General features: G+C 48.1%; 1 protein-coding gene and 1 non-coding gene across 7 annotated transcripts in view; both read left to right on the top strand.

Annotated features, from left to right (window-relative positions):
• Nucleotides 1-19,206, top strand: part of LOC119975524 (polyhomeotic-like protein 3) — a 140,985-nt gene that overhangs the window by 50,142 nt on the left and 71,637 nt on the right. For 3 of the 6 annotated variants that reach the window (XR_005462778.1, XM_038815310.1, XM_038815313.1), the window contains exons 4-8: nt 743-811; nt 5,172-5,330; nt 8,895-8,987; nt 12,218-12,494; nt 17,342-18,213. Coding sequence is in view for 5 of the 6 variants with exons in the window: in XM_038815310.1 (XP_038671238.1) it covers nt 743-811; nt 5,172-5,330; nt 8,895-8,987; nt 12,218-12,494; nt 17,342-18,213 (1,470 nt within the window). In the remaining variant the exon portion in view is untranslated. Of the gene's footprint in view, nt 1-742; nt 812-2,610; nt 2,660-5,171; nt 5,331-8,894; nt 8,988-12,217; nt 12,495-17,341; nt 18,214-19,206 lie in introns of those variants that run through there. The other 3 variants (XM_038815315.1, XM_038815312.1, XM_038815314.1) reach the window with 3 other exon arrangements.
• Nucleotides 6,881-6,953, top strand: trnak-cuu. The gene has a single exon. It is a non-coding gene; the product is annotated as a tRNA-Lys (tRNA).

Raw genomic sequence — 19,206 nt, forward strand, 5'->3', positions numbered from 1 at the left:
GGCTGTATAAGGCTCTGGTCAGACCCCATTTGGAGTATTGGGAGCAGTTTTGGGCCCCGTTTCTAAGGAACGATGTGCTGGCTTGGAAAGGGTCCAGAGGAGGTTCACAAGAATGGTCCCTGGAATTAAGAACTTGTCGTATGAGGAACAATTGAGGACTCTGGGTCTGTACTCATTGGAGTTTAGAAGGATGAGAGGGGATATTATTGAAACGCACAAGATACTGCGAGGCCTGGATAGAGTGGACATGGAGAGGATGTTTCCACTTGTAGGAAAAACTAGAACCAGAAGACACAATCTCAGATTAAAGGGACGATACTTTAAAACAGAGATGAGGCGGAATATTTTTCAGCCAGAGAGTGGTGAATCTGTGGAACTCTTTGTCGCATGTGGAAGGCTGTGGAGGCCAATTCACTGAGTGTCTTTAAGACAGAGGTAGATAGGTTCTTTATTAATAAGGGGATCAGGGGTTATGGGGAGAAGGCAGGAGAATGGGGGTGAGAAAATATCAGCCATGATTGAATGGCGGAGCACAGTCGATGGGCTGAGTGGCCTAATTCTGCCCCTATGTCTTATGGCCTTGCAGGTAATTCCAGTTGAATTTGGGAATGGGATCAATTAAGTGGTGTGAATAATGTGTAAGTAGGGCCTGAGAGCGAGGTGCCACACCCACAGTATTGGCCTCTGGGCTCTTTCCATACACAGTGCAGTTATCTGATTGTTCTTTCTCCTCCATTTTCAGGCAGGCGGGCGCCAATCTTCTTCACCCACAGGGAGTGTCAGCCAGCAATCAAGTGTGTCACAGACCTCAGTGAGTCATCAGTAACCCCCTTGATATCTTAAAGCAGATGCAGTCCTTAACAATCTTCTTGGACCCACCGGTACAGGGTCAGCAGCCTGGCAAAAGCAATGCCAGGTGTAACTGGATTTGGATGAAATATCTGTGGCTGTGATTCTAACGCGAGGTGTTGTAACCTGTTTTATTTTCTCAGTGGATACTGTGGCTATTAGAATCGCAGTTTTCTTTCAAGCACTTTAAAAGGGCCACGCCATGATCCGGTTCTCCCATTGCGGAATTCATTAGGAAAATTGCAGATGGACAGCCCATAATTTATCTGCCAGTTAAAATGAATAGAGGGAAAATGACAAGCTGCACAGTTGCTGCTTACTACAAAACATTCCTTGCAAAATCCCACCGGAAGCGCAGGATCGTGAATTCGCCCCTTACAAGTTGCATGTTAAGAATACGGACACGGCACAGTGTTTGGGCTCCAGTTACATGTAGAAAGATTCGCTCAGACTGTTGCTCTTTAACCGAGCAACTTTTCTTTTGAACTGTACCAGGCGCATGTTTTCCCAGACATTCAGTTATCCCTCCACAAATAAACGTCCTTTTCCTAAGTTTACAGGGAGGTCGCTCTGGTTTCTTAAAATATATCATCCCATTTTCTTGTTAAAGGAACTTCATTTTTAGAACTATTACTCAACTGTCTTGATCAATACACCTTTACCCCCTCTTCACTTACTAAGAGCTTTGGAAGCATACCACATACCCCTATGCCCCTATGTCGTATGGTCTTGCAGGTAATTGCAGTTGAATTTGGGAATGGGATTAATTAAGTGGTGCTAAGAGTGACAGGGCGATGCCCTTTGCCCAGGACTGGCACTGCTCTGCAACCTATGAGATATGTGAGACGGACCTTGGCTAATTTGCCATGATTTTACCCATCCCTCCGATTGCACTGTTGTCATTCAACCCAGTAAGAATTCTTACAACACCAGGTTAAAGTCCAACAGGTTTGTTTCAAACACTAGCTTTCGGAGCACTGCTCCGAAAGCTAGTGTTTGAAACAAACCTGTTGGACTTTAACCTGGTGTTGTAAGACTTCTTACTGTGCTCACCCCAGTCCAACGCCGGCATCTCCACATCAAGGTTATTCAACCCGACTGAGATTAGTTACTCACAGTATTGGGATTTGAGGCCCACAGTGGCAATATTTTCACGTTAGAGCACTCGTCTGTCCAATAGATGTTTGTGAAGCAATGCAGCCTCTGTAAGAGCAATTGGGTTGGAACTTTAATTTGCTTCCGTTTATATGGATGCTGTCTTAGTTTAGACCCTGGCAGACCTGTGGGCCGATTCCTGCTGCTCACATCGCTCGATCCAGTTCCCTCTTCCTGGCATTGAACTTGTTTCTCTGTGTTACAACAGTGACTTTAATACTTCATAACTACTTCATTAGGGTGCTCCGGGAAATCCTGACATTGTGAAAGTTGTTAAAAGTGCACAAGTCTTTTTGTCTAGGCTCAAAATATAATTGTTTGCGATTTTCATGCCTGGATTACAAAGGCTGTTGGCGAAGGCCCTCTGATCTATCCAGCCTGTTCCTCACAAACTGGTCCCTTTGCATCACCATCAATGCAGCCAAACACGAGGGCGCAAGAGCTGAAAAAACCCAAGACCAATGAGGGGGGAACAGAATCTTTCTCTGAACCTCTTTAGCTGATCGATTCAAGTACATTAGTACACCCTGGCCCTGTGTGCGGTACATACCTTTTGTATAAAATGTGTTCTGTCCCAGCTGAAACAGGCCTATTTCTCCCTTCTAGATTTGGATCCCTCTAGGTGCAGTTAACAGATGCTCTCTGCAACAACAAGGTAACTGCAACACTTCGCCAAAGCTCCCTGTCTGAATTCTTTTCAGTTTGGACCCCTTTCTGGACCCAGCACCAAGACAACCCTGACCAAAGTCACCAACGTCTGTGGCTGCAGCTGTGATCTTTTATCCCTTCTAGCGCACTTTGACATCTCTCCAGCACCAAACACTGTCGGATCAACATTGCCTTCCCTCAGTGGCACCGCTCTTGCATAGTTTCACACCCCTTTGTCCCGTGGCTAAAAGTGCATGCCCAGCAATTGTTTGTTGCCCAGCTTTTGTTGTGGTCACCGCTCCAGTTCCTCAAGAATCCATTCCTGGCTCTGATCAGGTTCTGCCCCAGCCACACTAATGAAATGTCACAAATGACATCCTCTGTAACTGTGAACTATTCTTCCCGACCGCCTTTGACACATTGTTGGGCGCACCATTTTCTTTCAAAACCACATCTCCATTGTCCAGCTCAGACACAGAATCTCCAGCTATGGATTCTTTTCACATCCCCAAACATCGGGCGACACGGTAGCACAGTGGTTAGCACAGTCGCTTCACAGCTTCAGGGCTCCAGGTTCGATTCCTGTCTTGGGTCACGGTCTGTGTGAAGTCTGCACGTTCTCCCCGTGTGTCTGCGTGGGTTTCCTCTGAGTGCTCAGGTTTCCTCCCACAGTCCAAAGACGAGCAGTTTAGGTGGATTGGCCAAACTAAATTTCCCTTAGTGTCTAAAAAGGTTAGGTGGGGTTACTGGGTTATGGGGATAGGGCAGAGGTGTGGGGCTTAAGTGGGGTGGCCGGTGCAGACTCGACGGGCCGAATGGCCTCCTTCTGCACTGTAAAGTCTATGATTTACTTTTGGTGCCTCCCCCAAGAACCTATCCCTGGCTCCTCTTCTACGATCGCACCTACATACTCGCCCTCTGTAACATGCGGACATTGATGACTCGCAACAATTCCTCTCCAGCCATATCATCTTTGCAATTTCACACTGTTTGTCTCTTGTTAGTTCATGCGCAAGTCTGAATTTCTTACAATTGAACATTGGGGAAATGGAAACCATGCTGTATGCCCATGCCAGTAAAGCTGCAAGATTATCATTCTTGGTATCCCCTCCCTGCCTATTTGTTGAAGCTGAAGCAGATGGCATGCAAACAACCATATTGTATTATGGAGGCCGGAACTGCATCTCATCCACTAATATGAGTAATTACTTTCTCATAGTAATGTAAAGTTCACCTCAATAGAATTGCACACAATTTGCAGCACGGAAACAGGCCATTCAGCCCATTCAGGTCTGTGCTAGTGTTTATACTCCATATAAGTTTCCTCTCACCCATCTTGAACTAACCTCATCAGCAAATCCATTTATTCCTTTTTTCCCTGTGTACCTATCCAGCTTTTGCTTAAATGCATCTGTGCTGCTCACTTGTGGTAACAAGTTCTGCATTCCAATCACTCTTTCAGTAAATAAGTGCCTTGTTGAATTTCTCAGTGGCTCTCTATATTTATGACCCCTCGTTCTGGTCACTCCTCAAATGGAAATGTCTTCTTTACGTCTGCCCTGTCATACTTTTACATACTCGATCGAGTAACCTCTCGTTTCTGCAGCTGTGAGCCACAATCTGACCAGTCTTTCCTGAACTGGTACAATCTATATTATTATTATCTCTTTCCCAACCGTGGCTTGGTTGTTGGCCCTTATCATAAATTTCTGAGGTCAAGTCCCACTCCAGGGGCTTGAGTACAAAACACTTGCCTGACACTTCAGCGCTGTACTGAGGGAGGGCAGCACGGTAGCATTGCGGATAGCACAATCACTTCACAGCTCCAGGGTCCCAGGTTCGTTCCGGCTTGGGTCACTGTCTGTGCGGAGTCTGCACATCCTCCCCGTGTGTGCGTGGGTTTCCTCCGGGTGCTCCGGTTTCCTCCCACAGTCCAAAGATGTGCAGGTTAGGTGGATAGGCCATGATAAATTGCCCTTAGAGTCCAAAATTGCCCTTAGTGTCGGGTGGGGTTACTGGGTTATGGGGATAGGGTGGAGTTGTTGACCTTGGGTAGGGTGCTCTTTCCAAGAGCTGGAGCAGACTCGATGGGCTGAATGGCCTCCTTCTGCACTGTAAATTCTATGATCTATGATATTGGAGGTGCCATCTTTCAGCTGAGTTGTCAAACCAAGGCTCCATCTGCCTTCATGCAATATAAATGCGAGTCTTTTTTCTATTTTTTCGAATTTCTAGTGTCACCCTAATGTATGACAATTTTCCCATCGTTGGCAAGACCAGTGCTTATTACCATTTGTTCCTTCGTACCCTTATTGTATTATGGAGGCCAGAACTGTACTCTCTGACAGGTGTCACTCGGAATGTAGTCTGCCTTTTCTGACAAAATGTTTCTATTGTTAGCTAACTCCGTTATCTCTGAAGCAAATTAAGTTGAGAAACCGCGTGAATAATGTTCATCTTGGTTCTGTGTGCATCACTGCACTCAACCTTTAATAGGCCTTTGGGTCCCTGTTGTGCAGATTAACCTCTCGGCATCTCCTTCTGCTACTCAGCTGATAAGCCGTGCTCAGACCTCCAGCACTTCAGGCAGTGGGATCACCCAGCAAGCCATGCTTCTCGGCAACACCACTCCCACCCTCACGGCAAGCCAGGCGCAGATGTACCTCAGGGCCCAAATGGTAAGTTGTGAAGCACAGGAATGGCAATGCAACAAAACAAAACGGAATTTGGAACACCCCGTTGATCAATGAGCGGATGTTAAGCATGCTGGCAGCCTTTAACACTGCAGCCCTTTATTCCTGATATTAATCACTTCTCCAGTGGTGTTTGTGCCTTCAGTTGCCTTGGTCCTAAGCTCTGGAATTCTCTATCTGAACCTCTCCGCTTCCACCTCAGCAGGTAGCACAGTGGTTAGCACTGTTGCTTCACAGCGCCAGCGTCCCAGGTTCGATTCCCGGCTTGGGTCACTGTCTGTGCAGAGTCTGCACGTTCTCCCTGTGTCTGTGTGGGTTTCCTCCGGGTGCTCCGGTTCCCTCCCACAAGTCCCGAAAGACGTGCTTGTTAGGTGAATTGGACATTCTGAATTCTCCCTCTGTGTACCCGAACAGGCGCGGGAGTGTGGTAACTGGGGGCTTTTCACAGTAACTTAATTGCAGTGTTAATGTAAGCCGACTTGTGACAATAAAGATTATTTTCAAACAGTTTTTTAATTTAATACGCTCCTTAAAACCTTTCAGTTTGACCAAGCTTGTGGTAATCTGTCTGAATATCTCCTTATGTGGCTCCGTGTCAGGTTCTGTTTGGTAATGCCCCCATAACGCATTTTTAAAAATGTTTTAGTGTGTTAAAGGAGCTATGTAAATGCAAGTTGTTATTGCTAAAGAGCACATCCTTGATGAAAGCATATCTGGTAAAGTTTTCTTCATTTACCTCAAATGTGTGGGACAATCGCTGTCCAAAGCGGGATTGCCTCCTACATCTCTTAGCAACCTTGAAACAATCTGGTGTATCCTGTGTCTGTAGAGAATCTATTTTATTACCCCGTATAGTTTTCTCATTCTCCCTATACATTCCTTTAACTTAACCCCTAGCACCTCCTTTGCTGTTTGTGTTTTCCCTGGTTTTTCATCTTTTATTACCCTCACTGCAAACACTTTCTGTTTTAAATTTAATCCAATCTCCTGTTTGTTTATGAAATCTCAGTTTTCAATATTCTCCTCTGAGGGAATCAAGGGATTTAGGGGACAGCGCTGGAATGTGGAACTGAGGTAGAAGATCAGTCGTGATTGACTGGCAAAGCTTTCTTTCTGGGAAGGGGCTGGGGGGGAATCCATCCACCACAACCCCGCGTTCTCTCTCCCCCCCCCCCACCCTCGTAATATTCTGACCAGTATTTAAGGTCTCACAAAACAGTGCCACAATTACCTACACTTTCTTGAAATGTGTTTGTTTTCTGTCAGTTAACTGACAAAATTAAAAAGCTATAATTAAACAGTTTGGTGCAGGTACTGATCAGGCAAGCAGATGGTTGTGATTTGAAGTTTATTTAATGTAAGGATAAACTAAAAGACCTTTCCGTAGGGCAGCACGGTGGCGCAGTAGGTTGGCCCTGTTGACTCACGGCGCCGAGGTCCCAGGTTCGATCCTGGCTCTGGGTCACTGTCCGTGTGGAGTTTGCACATTCTCCCCGTGTTTGCGTGGGTTTTGCCCCCACGACCCAAAGATGTCAGCCCGGCTAGCTCAGTCGGTAGAGCATGGGACTCTTAATCCCAGGGTCGTGGGTTCGAGCCCCACGTTGGGCGCTTACTTTCGGGGCAGCAGGGTAGCATGGTGGTTAGCATAAATGCTTCACAGCTCCAGGGTCCCAGGTTCGATTCCCGACTGGGTCACTGTCTGTGTGGAGTCTGCACGTCCTCCCCCTGTGTGCGTGGGTTTCCTCCGGGTGCTCCGGTTTCCTCCCACAGTCCAAAGGGTTAGGTGGATTGGCCATGCTAAATTGCCTGTAGTGTCCTAATAAAAGTAAGGTTAAGGGGGGGGTTGTTAGGTTACGGGTATAGGGTGGATACGTGGGTTTGAGTAGGGTGATCATGGCTCGGCACAACATTGAGGGCCGAAGGGCCTGTTCTGTGCTGTACTGTTCTATGTTCTATGTTCTATGTGCAGGGTAGGTGGACTGGCCATGCTAAATTGCCCCTTAATTGGAAAAATATGATTGAGTACTCTAAATTTATATTAATAAAAATACCTTTTCTCCCCCAAATTTCCTGCTGGGCTGTGATTGATCCTGTGATACATTGCCCCTACTATTCACATGTGACTTTCAACCAGACCAGACCAGGCTAATTGATAGATTTTTGTTGGGTAAAGGTATCAATGAATACGAAGTCAAGGCAGGTAAATGGGGTAGAGGTGCAAATCAGCCATGATCTAATAGAATGGCAAAATAGGTTCAAGGGGCTAAATTCTATTTCCTGTGTACATATTTGATCAGAGTGTAAAATACACACTCATTTAATGTCTCTGACATGCGCTTCCCTGGACATGAATAATGAGTGAGTAATCCTGGATAATTTTCCTATGCCATTGGATTCATGGCCATACTTCTACTGTGGCTTCAATTAACTGAGCCAGGTTCAAACCTGGGAATTTCTGGTTTCTTTGCTTCAGATATTTGACAGATAAGCTTAGGAAGCAGAAGCACATGGGATTAAAAGATATGTCCAAATGGAAGTGTTCTTTTTAAAGGAACACAAATTTCGCACAAATCCTTTAATACGTCCCTTATATCAATGGTGTTCCAGAACAACACCTCTTGACCATGTGCAGCCCCAAAGTTCTGGTTATTCTGCTGTTGAAGCCCCTGCAGCCCGGTTCTGTTTGTGTTTCTATTTCCATGTTGATCGGACTGGTTTGTCTAGATTAGATTTTGTGGAAGTTTGGAGGCAGCCATTCTTCGTGTTGTTGTTCATTGGCCAGGAAGAAAAATCTTGAGTCAGAAAACCGTGCTCCAGTCAAGTCGACAACTTCAAATACATGGAAATTGATGGGAACACGGACTGGGAATTGATTCCCAGTCTGCCACAGTGTACCCTTCTGTGGCAGACAGGACATCGTAACGAATTTAACATTTCCGGCCCACGTTGTCTGAATTGGAGGAGTGGCCACTAATTAACTTCGGATGAGTTACTGTCAATGTTACAATGTGTAACTCTAGGCCAGTACGTATCCTGTAATATTCTCTTCTACACACTTGTGATCCAGAGAATAAAGGTCTTGGGCAGTCCAGCTCCAGCCATATATAGTTATCCTCCGGTCAAGGTTTAACGTCAAGAGACGTCCACTAGGGCAGCACGGTGGTGCAGTGGTTAGCACTGCTGCCTCATGGCACGAGGTCCCAGGTTCGATCTCGGCTCTGGGTCACTGTCCATGTGGAGTTTGCACATTCTCTCCGTGTTTGCATGGGTTTTGCCCCCACAACCCAAAGATGTGCAGGGTAGGTGGGTTGTCCATGCTAAAATGCCCCTTAATTGGAAAAAATGAATTGGGTAAAATTTTTAAAAATAAACACTGTGCCTGGTCATAGCATCTTTACAGCACAGAGGGAACCTTTCGCCCCCCAGGGTCCATGTCATGTTTTGGGTAAAGCAGCCTGAAAAAAGCAAAATGGTTCCGCTTGTGTAGATGTTCTTGATTCTCGTGTCTTTGCAGCTGCTCTTTCCCTGATCTGCTCTCTGTCTCTGCAGCTGATTTTTACTCCCACTGCTACTGTAGCCACTGTCCAGCCAGATATTCCTGTCGCCTCCTCTTCCTCTTCCTCAGTATCTGCATCCACGCAGGTGAGTTCTTACTGAATCATATATCCCCAAACACACAGAAACTTGACAAAATGTGATTTGTAAAGTTCATCTCATACATATCCCTACTCATGTTAAGAGTTTTGACATTTTTAAATTTTGTAAACCTACATGTTTGACTTCAGGGATAATGTCTGCCTAATTACTGCCATGAGGTTCTTTGATGCTGAGTTATTTTCCTCAACGTGAATGTTCCAAGGCTCTCATTAGCAAGGGTGACACCATTCAAGGCACGACAGCCTGCTTGATCAATACCCCATCCACTACCTTAAACATTCACTCCCTCCACGCACGTAGTAGCCATGTGTACATCTGCAAGATGCACTGCTGCAACCCACCAAGGCTCCTTCGACAGTACCTTCCAAACCTGTGACCTCCACCACCTAGGCAGAGCAGTGCAGCAAGTGCATGGGAACAATGCCCTCTCCAAGATACCCTCCCAAGTCACACATCAGCCTGACCTGGACGTATATCAGCCATTCATTTGTTGTCAAGATTAGGTACTAAACCGTTAATGCCTCCCCCCTCAATCCCGCAGAGATGTCTGTGAGTGGGGATGAGTTGGAGGGGGGGGGGGGGGGGGGGGGGGGGGGGGGCATTGTGATCTAGGCACTGGATGCCTCTCTTTCTGTGAGGCTGAGTATTGGAGTGCCATTGCACTGGGACGTCACAACGACCCCTGTGTTTGATGGAACAGCAACAATGTGTTTCTGTACCAGCTTATCAATAAATGTTTTGCATCCCTAAATCCAGTTAACCTATTTTGAAGGCGAAGTGAGCAATCTCAGTAACCGTAGAAATTTATAACACAGTAGGAGGCCATTCAGCCCATTATGCTAGATCCTCGAAAGAGCTAGCCAACTGGTCTCATTGCCCTCTGTTCTTTCTCCAAAGCCCCAAAATCTTTCTTTTGGAAGTACATTAATGATCTGAACCTGGGTATGTAGAGTGTAATTTTGAAGATGACACAAAACTAGGAAATGGTTCCTTCAGGAGGACGTGGACAGGTAGGTGGAATGGGCAGACACGTGCTGGGTTGAAATTCAAGCAGAGAAGTGTGACAGGATAAATAGAAGCAAAATACTGCAGGCACTGGAAATCTGAAATAAAATCAGAAAATCCTGGAAAAACGCAGCAGGTCTGACGGTGTTTCAAGTCCGTATGACTTCAGAGCTAAAGAGAGGGACAAATGTGATGGATTTATATACTGTGTAAGCAGATGGAGCGAGTGGAGCAAAATAGGTCATTCATAGGTGGGAGCGAGGAGAGATATGATGAAAATGTAATGGGTGTATGGTGTGATAGGGTACATTTTTGTGGGAAGAATGAGGAGAGGGAATATATGATAATAATATTATCACTTATTGTCACAAGTAGGCTTCAATAAAGTTACTGTGAAAAGCCCCTAGTCGCCACATTCCGGTGCCTGTTTGGGAAGGCCGGTACGGGAATTAAACCCGCGCTGCTGGCATTGTTCTGCGTTACAAGCCAACTGTGCTAAACCAACCCCAGCATAATTTAAAAGAAGGTTCAGGAATCAAGGGATCTGGGGAATGTATGTACCAAGAACCTTTGAAGATGGGAGGACAAGTTGAGATGGCTGTTGAAAAGTTTAAGGGTTCCTTGATTTTATTAATAGAGCAATAGAATACATAAGCAAAGGAAATTATACCAATTCCCTCTAAACTCTGGTCAGGCCTCAGCGGGAGTACTTCTGTGCTCCATTCTGGGCATCGAATAGCAGGAAGGAAGTTAAGACCCCGAAGAGATTTGCTAGAATGGTATCAGCAATGCGGACCTTCAGCTGAGTTGAGAGACTGAAGAAAGTGGGATTGTTTTCCTTAGAGAAGATGAAGAAGACACTTAGTGCGGGTGTTCAAAATCACGAATAGTGATACTGGGCAAAATAACCAGAGGTGACATGAGAAAGACATTTTTTGACTCCTGAGTCTGGATTGTGCTGCTTGGGAGGATGGAGAAAGCAGCTTCCACGGTAACTTTTAAAAGGGTGAATACTTGAAGGGGAAAGGAAAATGAGAGAATGTGCAGGAAGACGTGAGAAGTGCAGCCAATTGGGAAACTCTGCCATAGATCTGTTACAAGCAAAATGGATTGAATGAGGGAAACTTTAATGAAGAAAATTGGGCGGGGCGGGAGGGGGTGCTGGTTTGGGTCAGGTGAGTAGGAGGGTGGTGATTAAAGTCTTAAAAATCAGATTCTTGACCCAAACCAGCCATTAAACTGCCACATTATGTCTTTAACTGAGACCGAAAGATGGACACATAGACAACCATCTCCAAGGAGGCAGGTTGGTGCTTTCAATATGACGCTGCAAGCCTCATTTTCATTCAGCTTTTCAACTTTGATTCTGGTCAGCTGGGTTTCCTGAGCATCACCCCGGCAGTTACCTCCAGGTGAGGACTTTGTGGACCCAAGAGATGAGTGAGGTGACTGCCTTCCTTGACCTTCCTCACAAGACCTCCACATTCCGCACCCCCCCCCCCCTAGGTTTCTGGTCCTGCCCACCAGATCCCTAATTGCGCTCCTCAGCTTCCTACCTCACTCCCCCCAATGAGGCCACTGGCCCCGCATCTTCCCAAGGACCCCCCCCCCCCCCCCCCCCCCCCCCCACGCCCCCGGCCTCACCTCCCCACAAACCTAAATTCCCAATGACTCCTGACCTCTCCCACATCCCCAACCCGTATCGAAGCATATTTAATTCCCACCGTCCACTCCTCCCCCTCCCCCACTGCCACCGTGCACAGTTCAAGTTGGGAAGAGGTCAGCAATGTCAAATGTACTTGCTGGAAATTCGCGTCTTCAGAGTTCCTCGTGCCTTGTGGACAACCCACCACTGTCTCCATGAGCCAGATATGTAAAACAATCAAACCTGTGATTCTAAATAATGTACAGTTTCCTTTTGAAGGTAACTTTTGGAACTGACTTTGTTGTCCTCTTAGACTGTCAATTAATAATGTGTAAAAAAAAACAAACAAATCTCTCCCTCTTTTTCTTCTGCCAATTATCTTAAATCTGGTTATCGACCCACCTGTCAATGGAAATACTCTTATCAAAACGCCTCATGCAGAAAATGCAAACGGTCTCTTTGCCATAATTCCTTTCTTTTAACAAAAATCAAGCTCACTTGTCCAAGATAATTTGATTATCGTCCAGTAATGTTGTGATTTCCTTTTCCTCTGTTTTGGTGGTAGGTTCAGAACCTGGCGGTCCGGAGCCAGCAGTCAGCTGTGTTGCCTCCTCCATCCCCTCAGAGTGTCCCGCTGAAAGGCACCTGTCAGAGCCAGCAACTCTCAATGAACCACAGCAAGCCAGCAGGGCCAGGAGTTGGGCCCAAGACAGGCCAACACGACCTGGCCCCTGAGAGCAGCAAGAAAGGAGAGATTCTGACTTCAGCCAGCCCCGAGACCCGGGTGTCCACGCTCACACGGTTACAAATGCCGGCAAACACGCAGCAATTAATAGCACCTGGTGAGTTACAAGCTAGCGATGAATTGGAAAGTCATCGTCATAGTCTTTGTCATAGGGGAATTTTGAGTCCACCCTAGTCGTGCGCGGGATTGGTGACGTAAGTGGAAAATCCCACCAGAATCGGGACGAGCGACTCTCTCCGGAGGGATTGCGTTCCTCGATTTTCCCCACCCTTCCCCGGTGACACAGGACATCATTTGAATATATTTAAATTAATTTGAATACCACATTAATGAGTCCCGCCCCGCACATGATCTCTCCTCACTAAATATTCATGCACGTTTACAACAGATTTGACCAACCGAGAATCAGTCGAGGGAATTCCTCCCGTGATGCAGAGGTAAGTATCATCCCCAGGGTGTGGGCCGTGGGGGGGAGAGACATACCCAGGTAGTACCCTGCCACTGCCCCCTGGCACAGGTTGGCTCTGCCAGGTTGACTCAGTGCCAACTGTGCCGGGGCAGTGACAGGACTGGGCCCCAGTGGGAGTGCCATTGGGGATCGGGGGGAGGGAGAGCGGACTCGGGGGCGGGGAGCGCCGATGATACTCCCGCGGTGTTGGTGGAGGGTGGAATGCCGGCGATGAATGTCGGGGGGTGGGGACGCGGTTGTGGGTGGAACGCCGGCGAGGATTATAGGGGAGATTACCCCGAAACCTCCGTGGTGGAGGCCGGGGCTGTTAGGCTGCAGTGCTGATCGGGACGCCCTTTAAAGGTGGCGCCCCAATCTCGGTAGCTGGCAGGCCCCCCACGCCAGAGTGATGGTGTAAACCATGCCTATTCTTTTTTACTCTAAGAGGCTCAATATTTGGAGAGAAAACTGGCCTGTGCAACTGGAGAGTTACACACCAGTTTTCAGTCCGAGTGCAACACTTTGCCAAATCCTGGTTCGACTCCACCCACAGAGTTTTCCAGCACAGCAAGAGGCTGTGTCGGCATCGGTCATCAAGCACCTATCTCTTTCGACCTCAATTTCCAGCACTTGGTCCATATCCTTTTTTTTCCTTTTAAATTTAGAGTACCCAATTAATTTTTTCCCAATTAAGGGGCAATTTAGCGTGTTCAATCCATCTACCCTGCACATCTTTGGATTGTCGGGTCGAAACTCACGCAAACACGGGGAGAATGTGCAGAAGGAGGCCATTTGGCCCATCGAGTCTGCACCGGCTCTTGGAAAGAGCACCCTACCCAAGTTCAACACCTCCTCCTATCCCAATAACCCAGTAACCCCATCCAACACTAAGGACAATTTTGGACACTAAGGGCAATTTATCATGGCCAATCCACCTAACCTGCACACCTTTGGACAGTGGGAGGAAACCGGAGCACCCGGAGGAAACCCACGCACACACGGGGAGGATGTGTAGACTCTGCACAGACAGTGACCCAAGCCGGAATCGAACCTGGGACCCTGGAGCTGTGAAGCCATTGTGCTATCCACAATGCTGCCGTGCTGCCCTAAATATCCTCTGCACCCTCTCTCGTACAATCACATCCTTCCTATAGTGTGGCAACCAGAACGCATACAGTTCTCTAGCTGTGGCCTAATGAGAGTTTAATACAGCTTCATCATTACCTCCCTGTTTTTATATCCTGCGCCTTGGCTAATAAAGGCAAGTATCCCATATGTCTTTTTAACCACCCTATTTACCTGTCCTGCTGCCTTCAGAGACCCATGGACATGCATCCCAAGGTTCCTCTGTACTTCCTAGAGTCCGACTATTCATTGTGCATACCCATGCCTTGTTGGAGCTCCCAATATGCATCACATCATACTTTTCAGGGTTAAATTCCATGTGACATTTTTTAGCTCATCTGAGCAGCCCGTCTATATTTTTCTGTGATCAAAGGCTTTCCTCCTTCCTATTTACCACACCACTAATTTCCGTGTCACAAGGTGTATTTTTATTTGATTATAACATCTTGGGGTTGAATTTCTGTTCAGTTCTAGTTTGTAAGTTCACTGGTTAACATGCTTTGTTACGTGCATCACTTTTACATAAGTGTGTCAATTGGTGCGTCAAAAGCATCTTGCACTGTAATTATATAAGGACCTGATTAATAGGAACTGGACTAAGCCTTACACCCCCTCAAACCTCCACTGCTATTCAGTAAGTTTATGGCAGATCTAATATTTTCACTCCACTTTGCCACACTCCTCCCGTCCTCTTGTTCCTGAAAACCTTAGTATTCAAAATCTGTTTGTCTCGTTCTTAACTATACAATAGCATTTGTAGCCCTCGGATACAGAATTTTAAAAATTCACAAGCCTCTGAGTAAATACATCTCAGTCCCAGTTGTCTGACCCCCTAACCTGAAATTGTGACCCTGTGTTTGAGACTGTCTAGCTAGGAGAAACAACCTCTAGGCACCTACCTGTACAAGTTCTATAAACACTCTATACCTTTCAATGAGGTTGCCTCATTGTTCTGAGCTCTAGAGAAGGTAGGTTCATTCTACTCTGTCCAGCAACATCCCGTGAAATCATAAAAGAAGGTTGCTCAGGCAGAGCTTCCATCAGTTACTCTAAGTGTTGAACCCCAATGTTTACAAACATCAACAACATCAAAGAGCGATAAGTACATTGCAATCATGTGCTTGAGTGATTGAATTGCATTTAGTGCTTGGAATGCACTTACCTCTCTTTGATATGGTCAGTGTTTGTCAACAGTGGGGTTTCACAACTTAAAGAGTCACATCCATGAGGGAAGATGAATGAATCAAAGCTGCAGATGGTTTATGAAAGCTGTCAATCACAGCCCACTTCTAGTAAGTTATGAATGGCTTTCAGCTACCGGGTCTGAGGGGTCTAGAGACAGGTCACAGCTGTTCTCCTCCCAGTTGTGAACACCCAGAACTTCAAGGCAGGCGTTATGGCTGTAATGTTTTGCCCCTAGCTGGACCGCTCTCTAGATTCCAGACAGGGGTCCCTTTTCTGGGGGGGGGGTCTTTGAGGAGGGTATGTTCCTTTAGTCAGGGGGTCCCTGTGGGGGGGGGGTCTCTTTAGTTAGAGGTCTTTGGAGCGGGGAGGGTCTCCCTTTTACGGGGTACCTGCGGGGGCAAGGTCTCCCTATCACAGTGGTTCCTGGGGGAGTCTCCCTTATTAGGGGGGGCGGTCCAATTCACCCCATACTTGGGGGTGCTTGGAAGTGGGTATGGAGCGGCCTGAAGAGGGGGGGAGGGAGCCAAGGGACCCCATAGTGGGGTGTCATCACTTGGGGGGGAGGTTGTCGGGTAATGCCCATATGAGTGAGGGGCTGACGTTGCCCATGGGTGGGGCATACTCATAGGCTCACCTAGAGATCGGGGTGCCCTTTCAAAATGGCGGGCTGCTGTCTGAGGGGCCGGTTTGGCCAGCAGGTTCAGCTCCCCAGTGATGAAAGTAATTCCAAATGTGGGCTAAAGTGGGGAGGAACTCGCCAAGGGCCCAAAAACGTGAATAAGTGTGGTTTGATAGCAGTGGGGAACTCGCTGGCAGAGCTGGCTGGAAACTCCCAGCGAATCCCACTACAAATGAGACTTGGAAACATTTCCATTAGATCGCGGCCATTGTCTTCCAAACAGAGAATTTCGCCCAAGGTTATGAAACCTTGTTATTGAGCAAATAGTCTCTCTATCTGCTCTATTGAATCCTTTAAACACCTCGTGCGGGATTCTTCGGCCGCACCCTCCCGGAGGCCAGAGGTTCCTTTACACAGTCCCCGTCCCGTCTGTGGCGATCTTGCGGTGGACGCGGCCAAAGAATCCATTCCTTCAATTACACCATGCCTTACTATTCTCCAGTTAAGGGGGTCCAAGCCTAGTCGAGCTAACCTCTCTTTACATAAACTGAGACACATGGGGCGCGATTCTCCGCAAATGCGGCGAGTCGTAAAGGCTGCCGTGAAACTGGCCGTGTTTCACGGCAGCCTCCGGGACCCGATTCTCCCCCCCCCCCCCCCCCCCGGTCGGGGCTAGCAGCGGGGCCCCGTGAAGCACGGCATTGCGGGCTTAGCGACCGTCGCTAAGTCCGTGCGCCAAGCGTCACGCCGGCTGACGCGCATGATGACGTCAGCCGCGCATGCGCGGGTTGGACGGCTCCAACCCGCGCATGCGCGGATGACGTCATCACGCAGACACGTCAAAACCCGCGCATGCACGGGCCGTCATGCCCCTCAGCCGCCCCGCGGACTGATCCTGCGGGGCGGCGGAAGAACAAATAGTGCGCGAGTATCGGACCCGCTGCCTGCGATCGGTGCCCACCGATCGCAGGCCCATGCCACCCTTGGCACGGCCGTGGTGCGTCTGTGCCAATCGGGGCCATGGTTGTCCGGGACGGGCACTTTGCGGCCGTTTTCACGAACGCTGAAAGCAGGCGTGATCGCGGCCGTGAAAACGGCCGTAAACTCCGCGGTATTCAGCCCATCGGCCTGCGGAGAATCGCTGCTCGCCGTAAAAAACGGCGAGCAGCGATTCGTGTCGGGGGGCGGCCGGAGGGGGGGGGGGGGAGAATAGCGGGAGGCCGTGAAAATTGTCGGGAAGGCCCTGCCGCTATTCTCGGACCCTTCGTGGGCAGCGGAGAATCGCGCCCATGAAACATAAGTTAATGGCAAGAGGAATGAATACAATTCAACTCTTCTTAATTGGAAGAATTGGTAAATCCTTCAAGGTATTTCTTCAATCGTGTAATTTTAAAAAAAATGAATGGAATTGGAAAAGTCAACCGTAATGCTTTGTGTCTTTGATATTTAACAGTTGTTTTGATAAAGCGGTTTATTATTTTGTCTGTTGAGACTTCCTTCATAGCTGGAGTTACAAAGAAAGGATATCTTGCTGTTCTCTGTTAACTCTGCTGTTTGTCCTCTCTAGCACCCTATACCCCGATTCAGCCACACCAGCTGATTAAACAGCAGCAGATTTCCCTGCACCAGGCGACTCCGAAAGCACATCATCAGCTTATTATTCAGCATCAGCAGCAGATCCAACACAGACATCAATTGCAGCCCCTGGCACTTCATGCCCCGTCTTCTGATCCTCCGCCGTCTCAGCACTGCCTGCCGATTCAAGCCCACGGCCAATCCTTAATCCAGGCCTCTTCCCAGTCGCCGCACTGCATATCGACCCAAGCCCACAGCCAGCCACTGAGCCAACCTTCAGCTCATTCTCACCCTCAGAGCCAGCAGCAGACAGTAGTGGTCTCTCCTGTACCTTCTCAATCGCCGCCGAGCCCGTCAGCATCCACCATCATCATCCAGCCACAAGCATTGATACAGGCACAGTCGCACACCCTGGTTCATGCATCTCTGCCGTTGGGCTCCAGCCAGCAGCCAGCTTCGGCCTATGTGCCGCCAACCCAGCAATCACAGCCGGTGCACTTAACGCCGGCCCATCGCTCACCAGTGGCTCAAATCGGACCTTTGCGACAATCAAGCCCAATGACGGCGTACTTAACTACACCGCATCAGCAGCAGCATCCGACCCTGGGATCACCTCCGCAAGAGGTCCAGTCAACGGCTCCAGCTCACTTCCAGCGTCTGCCCTTACAGTCAGTGCAATCTTTAACAGTACCGTCTGAGATTGTTTCCCCGACACAGGTACTGCCACAGACTGTTCTACATTCCCGGGAACAGCTCCCGGCATCCCAGGCTCTGATCCAAATGCCCTTTCAGGCTCTTCCCCCGCCCCAGACTATTGCTGTTAATCTTCAAGTCCAGCCGCCGCCACCAGTGGATCTGCCACTGGTAGGGATTTACTGAATCTTTTACATCTCGCATGAAAATTGCATTATTTTAAAATGAGAATTAACCGCTACTTGTTGGAATATTTGCCTTCAACAATGAATGTATTTACTTGTTTTCTAATGAAACTATGCATTTCACATTCTTTTAAGGAAACTCAATGTCCCATCCAGTCAACAGCCTTGCAACCCCGTAGTTATTCTGGGGTTCTTGTGTTTGAATGGCAATCAAGGCAGGAGTTTAAATCCAAGTTTCTTTTTTTTGGAAATATTTTTATCGAAATTTTGACAATTTTTATACAAAGTTTTCAAAAAACAAACAATAACACATAAGAACAGTAATAACCCCCCCCCCCCACCCATTCCCCTACAGCAATATAAACTAACCCCTCTTCCCCACCAACCTTATCCCACCCCCACCCAACAGCTAACAGTGAGCAACTCTTAAACATTATAAACGGCCGCCATCTACGGTAAAACCGTCACTTGACCTTTTCGAGGTGCAAAAACCCAAGCACTACCCAGCCATGAGGAGGCACTTGCCGATATAGTCGACCTCCAGCCTCAGAGGATTCGCCTCTTTGCCACAAACAAGGCAAATGCCTGAACGTCTGACACAATCGCCGTTCGGAACTCTGGCACATCCAGAACCCCAAAAATCTCGACCAGTCACCACGACTCCAACCTCAATGTTCAGGATAGCCATGGTATCAAAAATAGGACCTCCAGAAACTCACCAGCTTTGAGCACGACCAGAACATGTGTGCGCGATGTACCGGCCTCCTCGAACCACGATCACATCTATCCTCCACACCATCGAAAAACCAGCTTATTCTAGCCCTCGTCAGTTGAAACACTACGGGCGAGATTCTCCGCAAATGCGGAGAATCGTAAAGGCTACCGTGGGGCAGGCCGTGACCCACGGCAGCCTTCGCGCTCACTTCTGGGGCCGATTCTCCCCCCCCCCCCGGGCGGGGCTAGGAGCACGGCTCCGTGC

The sequence above is a fragment of the Scyliorhinus canicula genome, chromosome 13, assembly GCF_902713615.1.
Source record: "Scyliorhinus canicula chromosome 13, sScyCan1.1, whole genome shotgun sequence".
Classification (NCBI taxonomy): domain Eukaryota; kingdom Metazoa; phylum Chordata; class Chondrichthyes; order Carcharhiniformes; family Scyliorhinidae; genus Scyliorhinus; species Scyliorhinus canicula.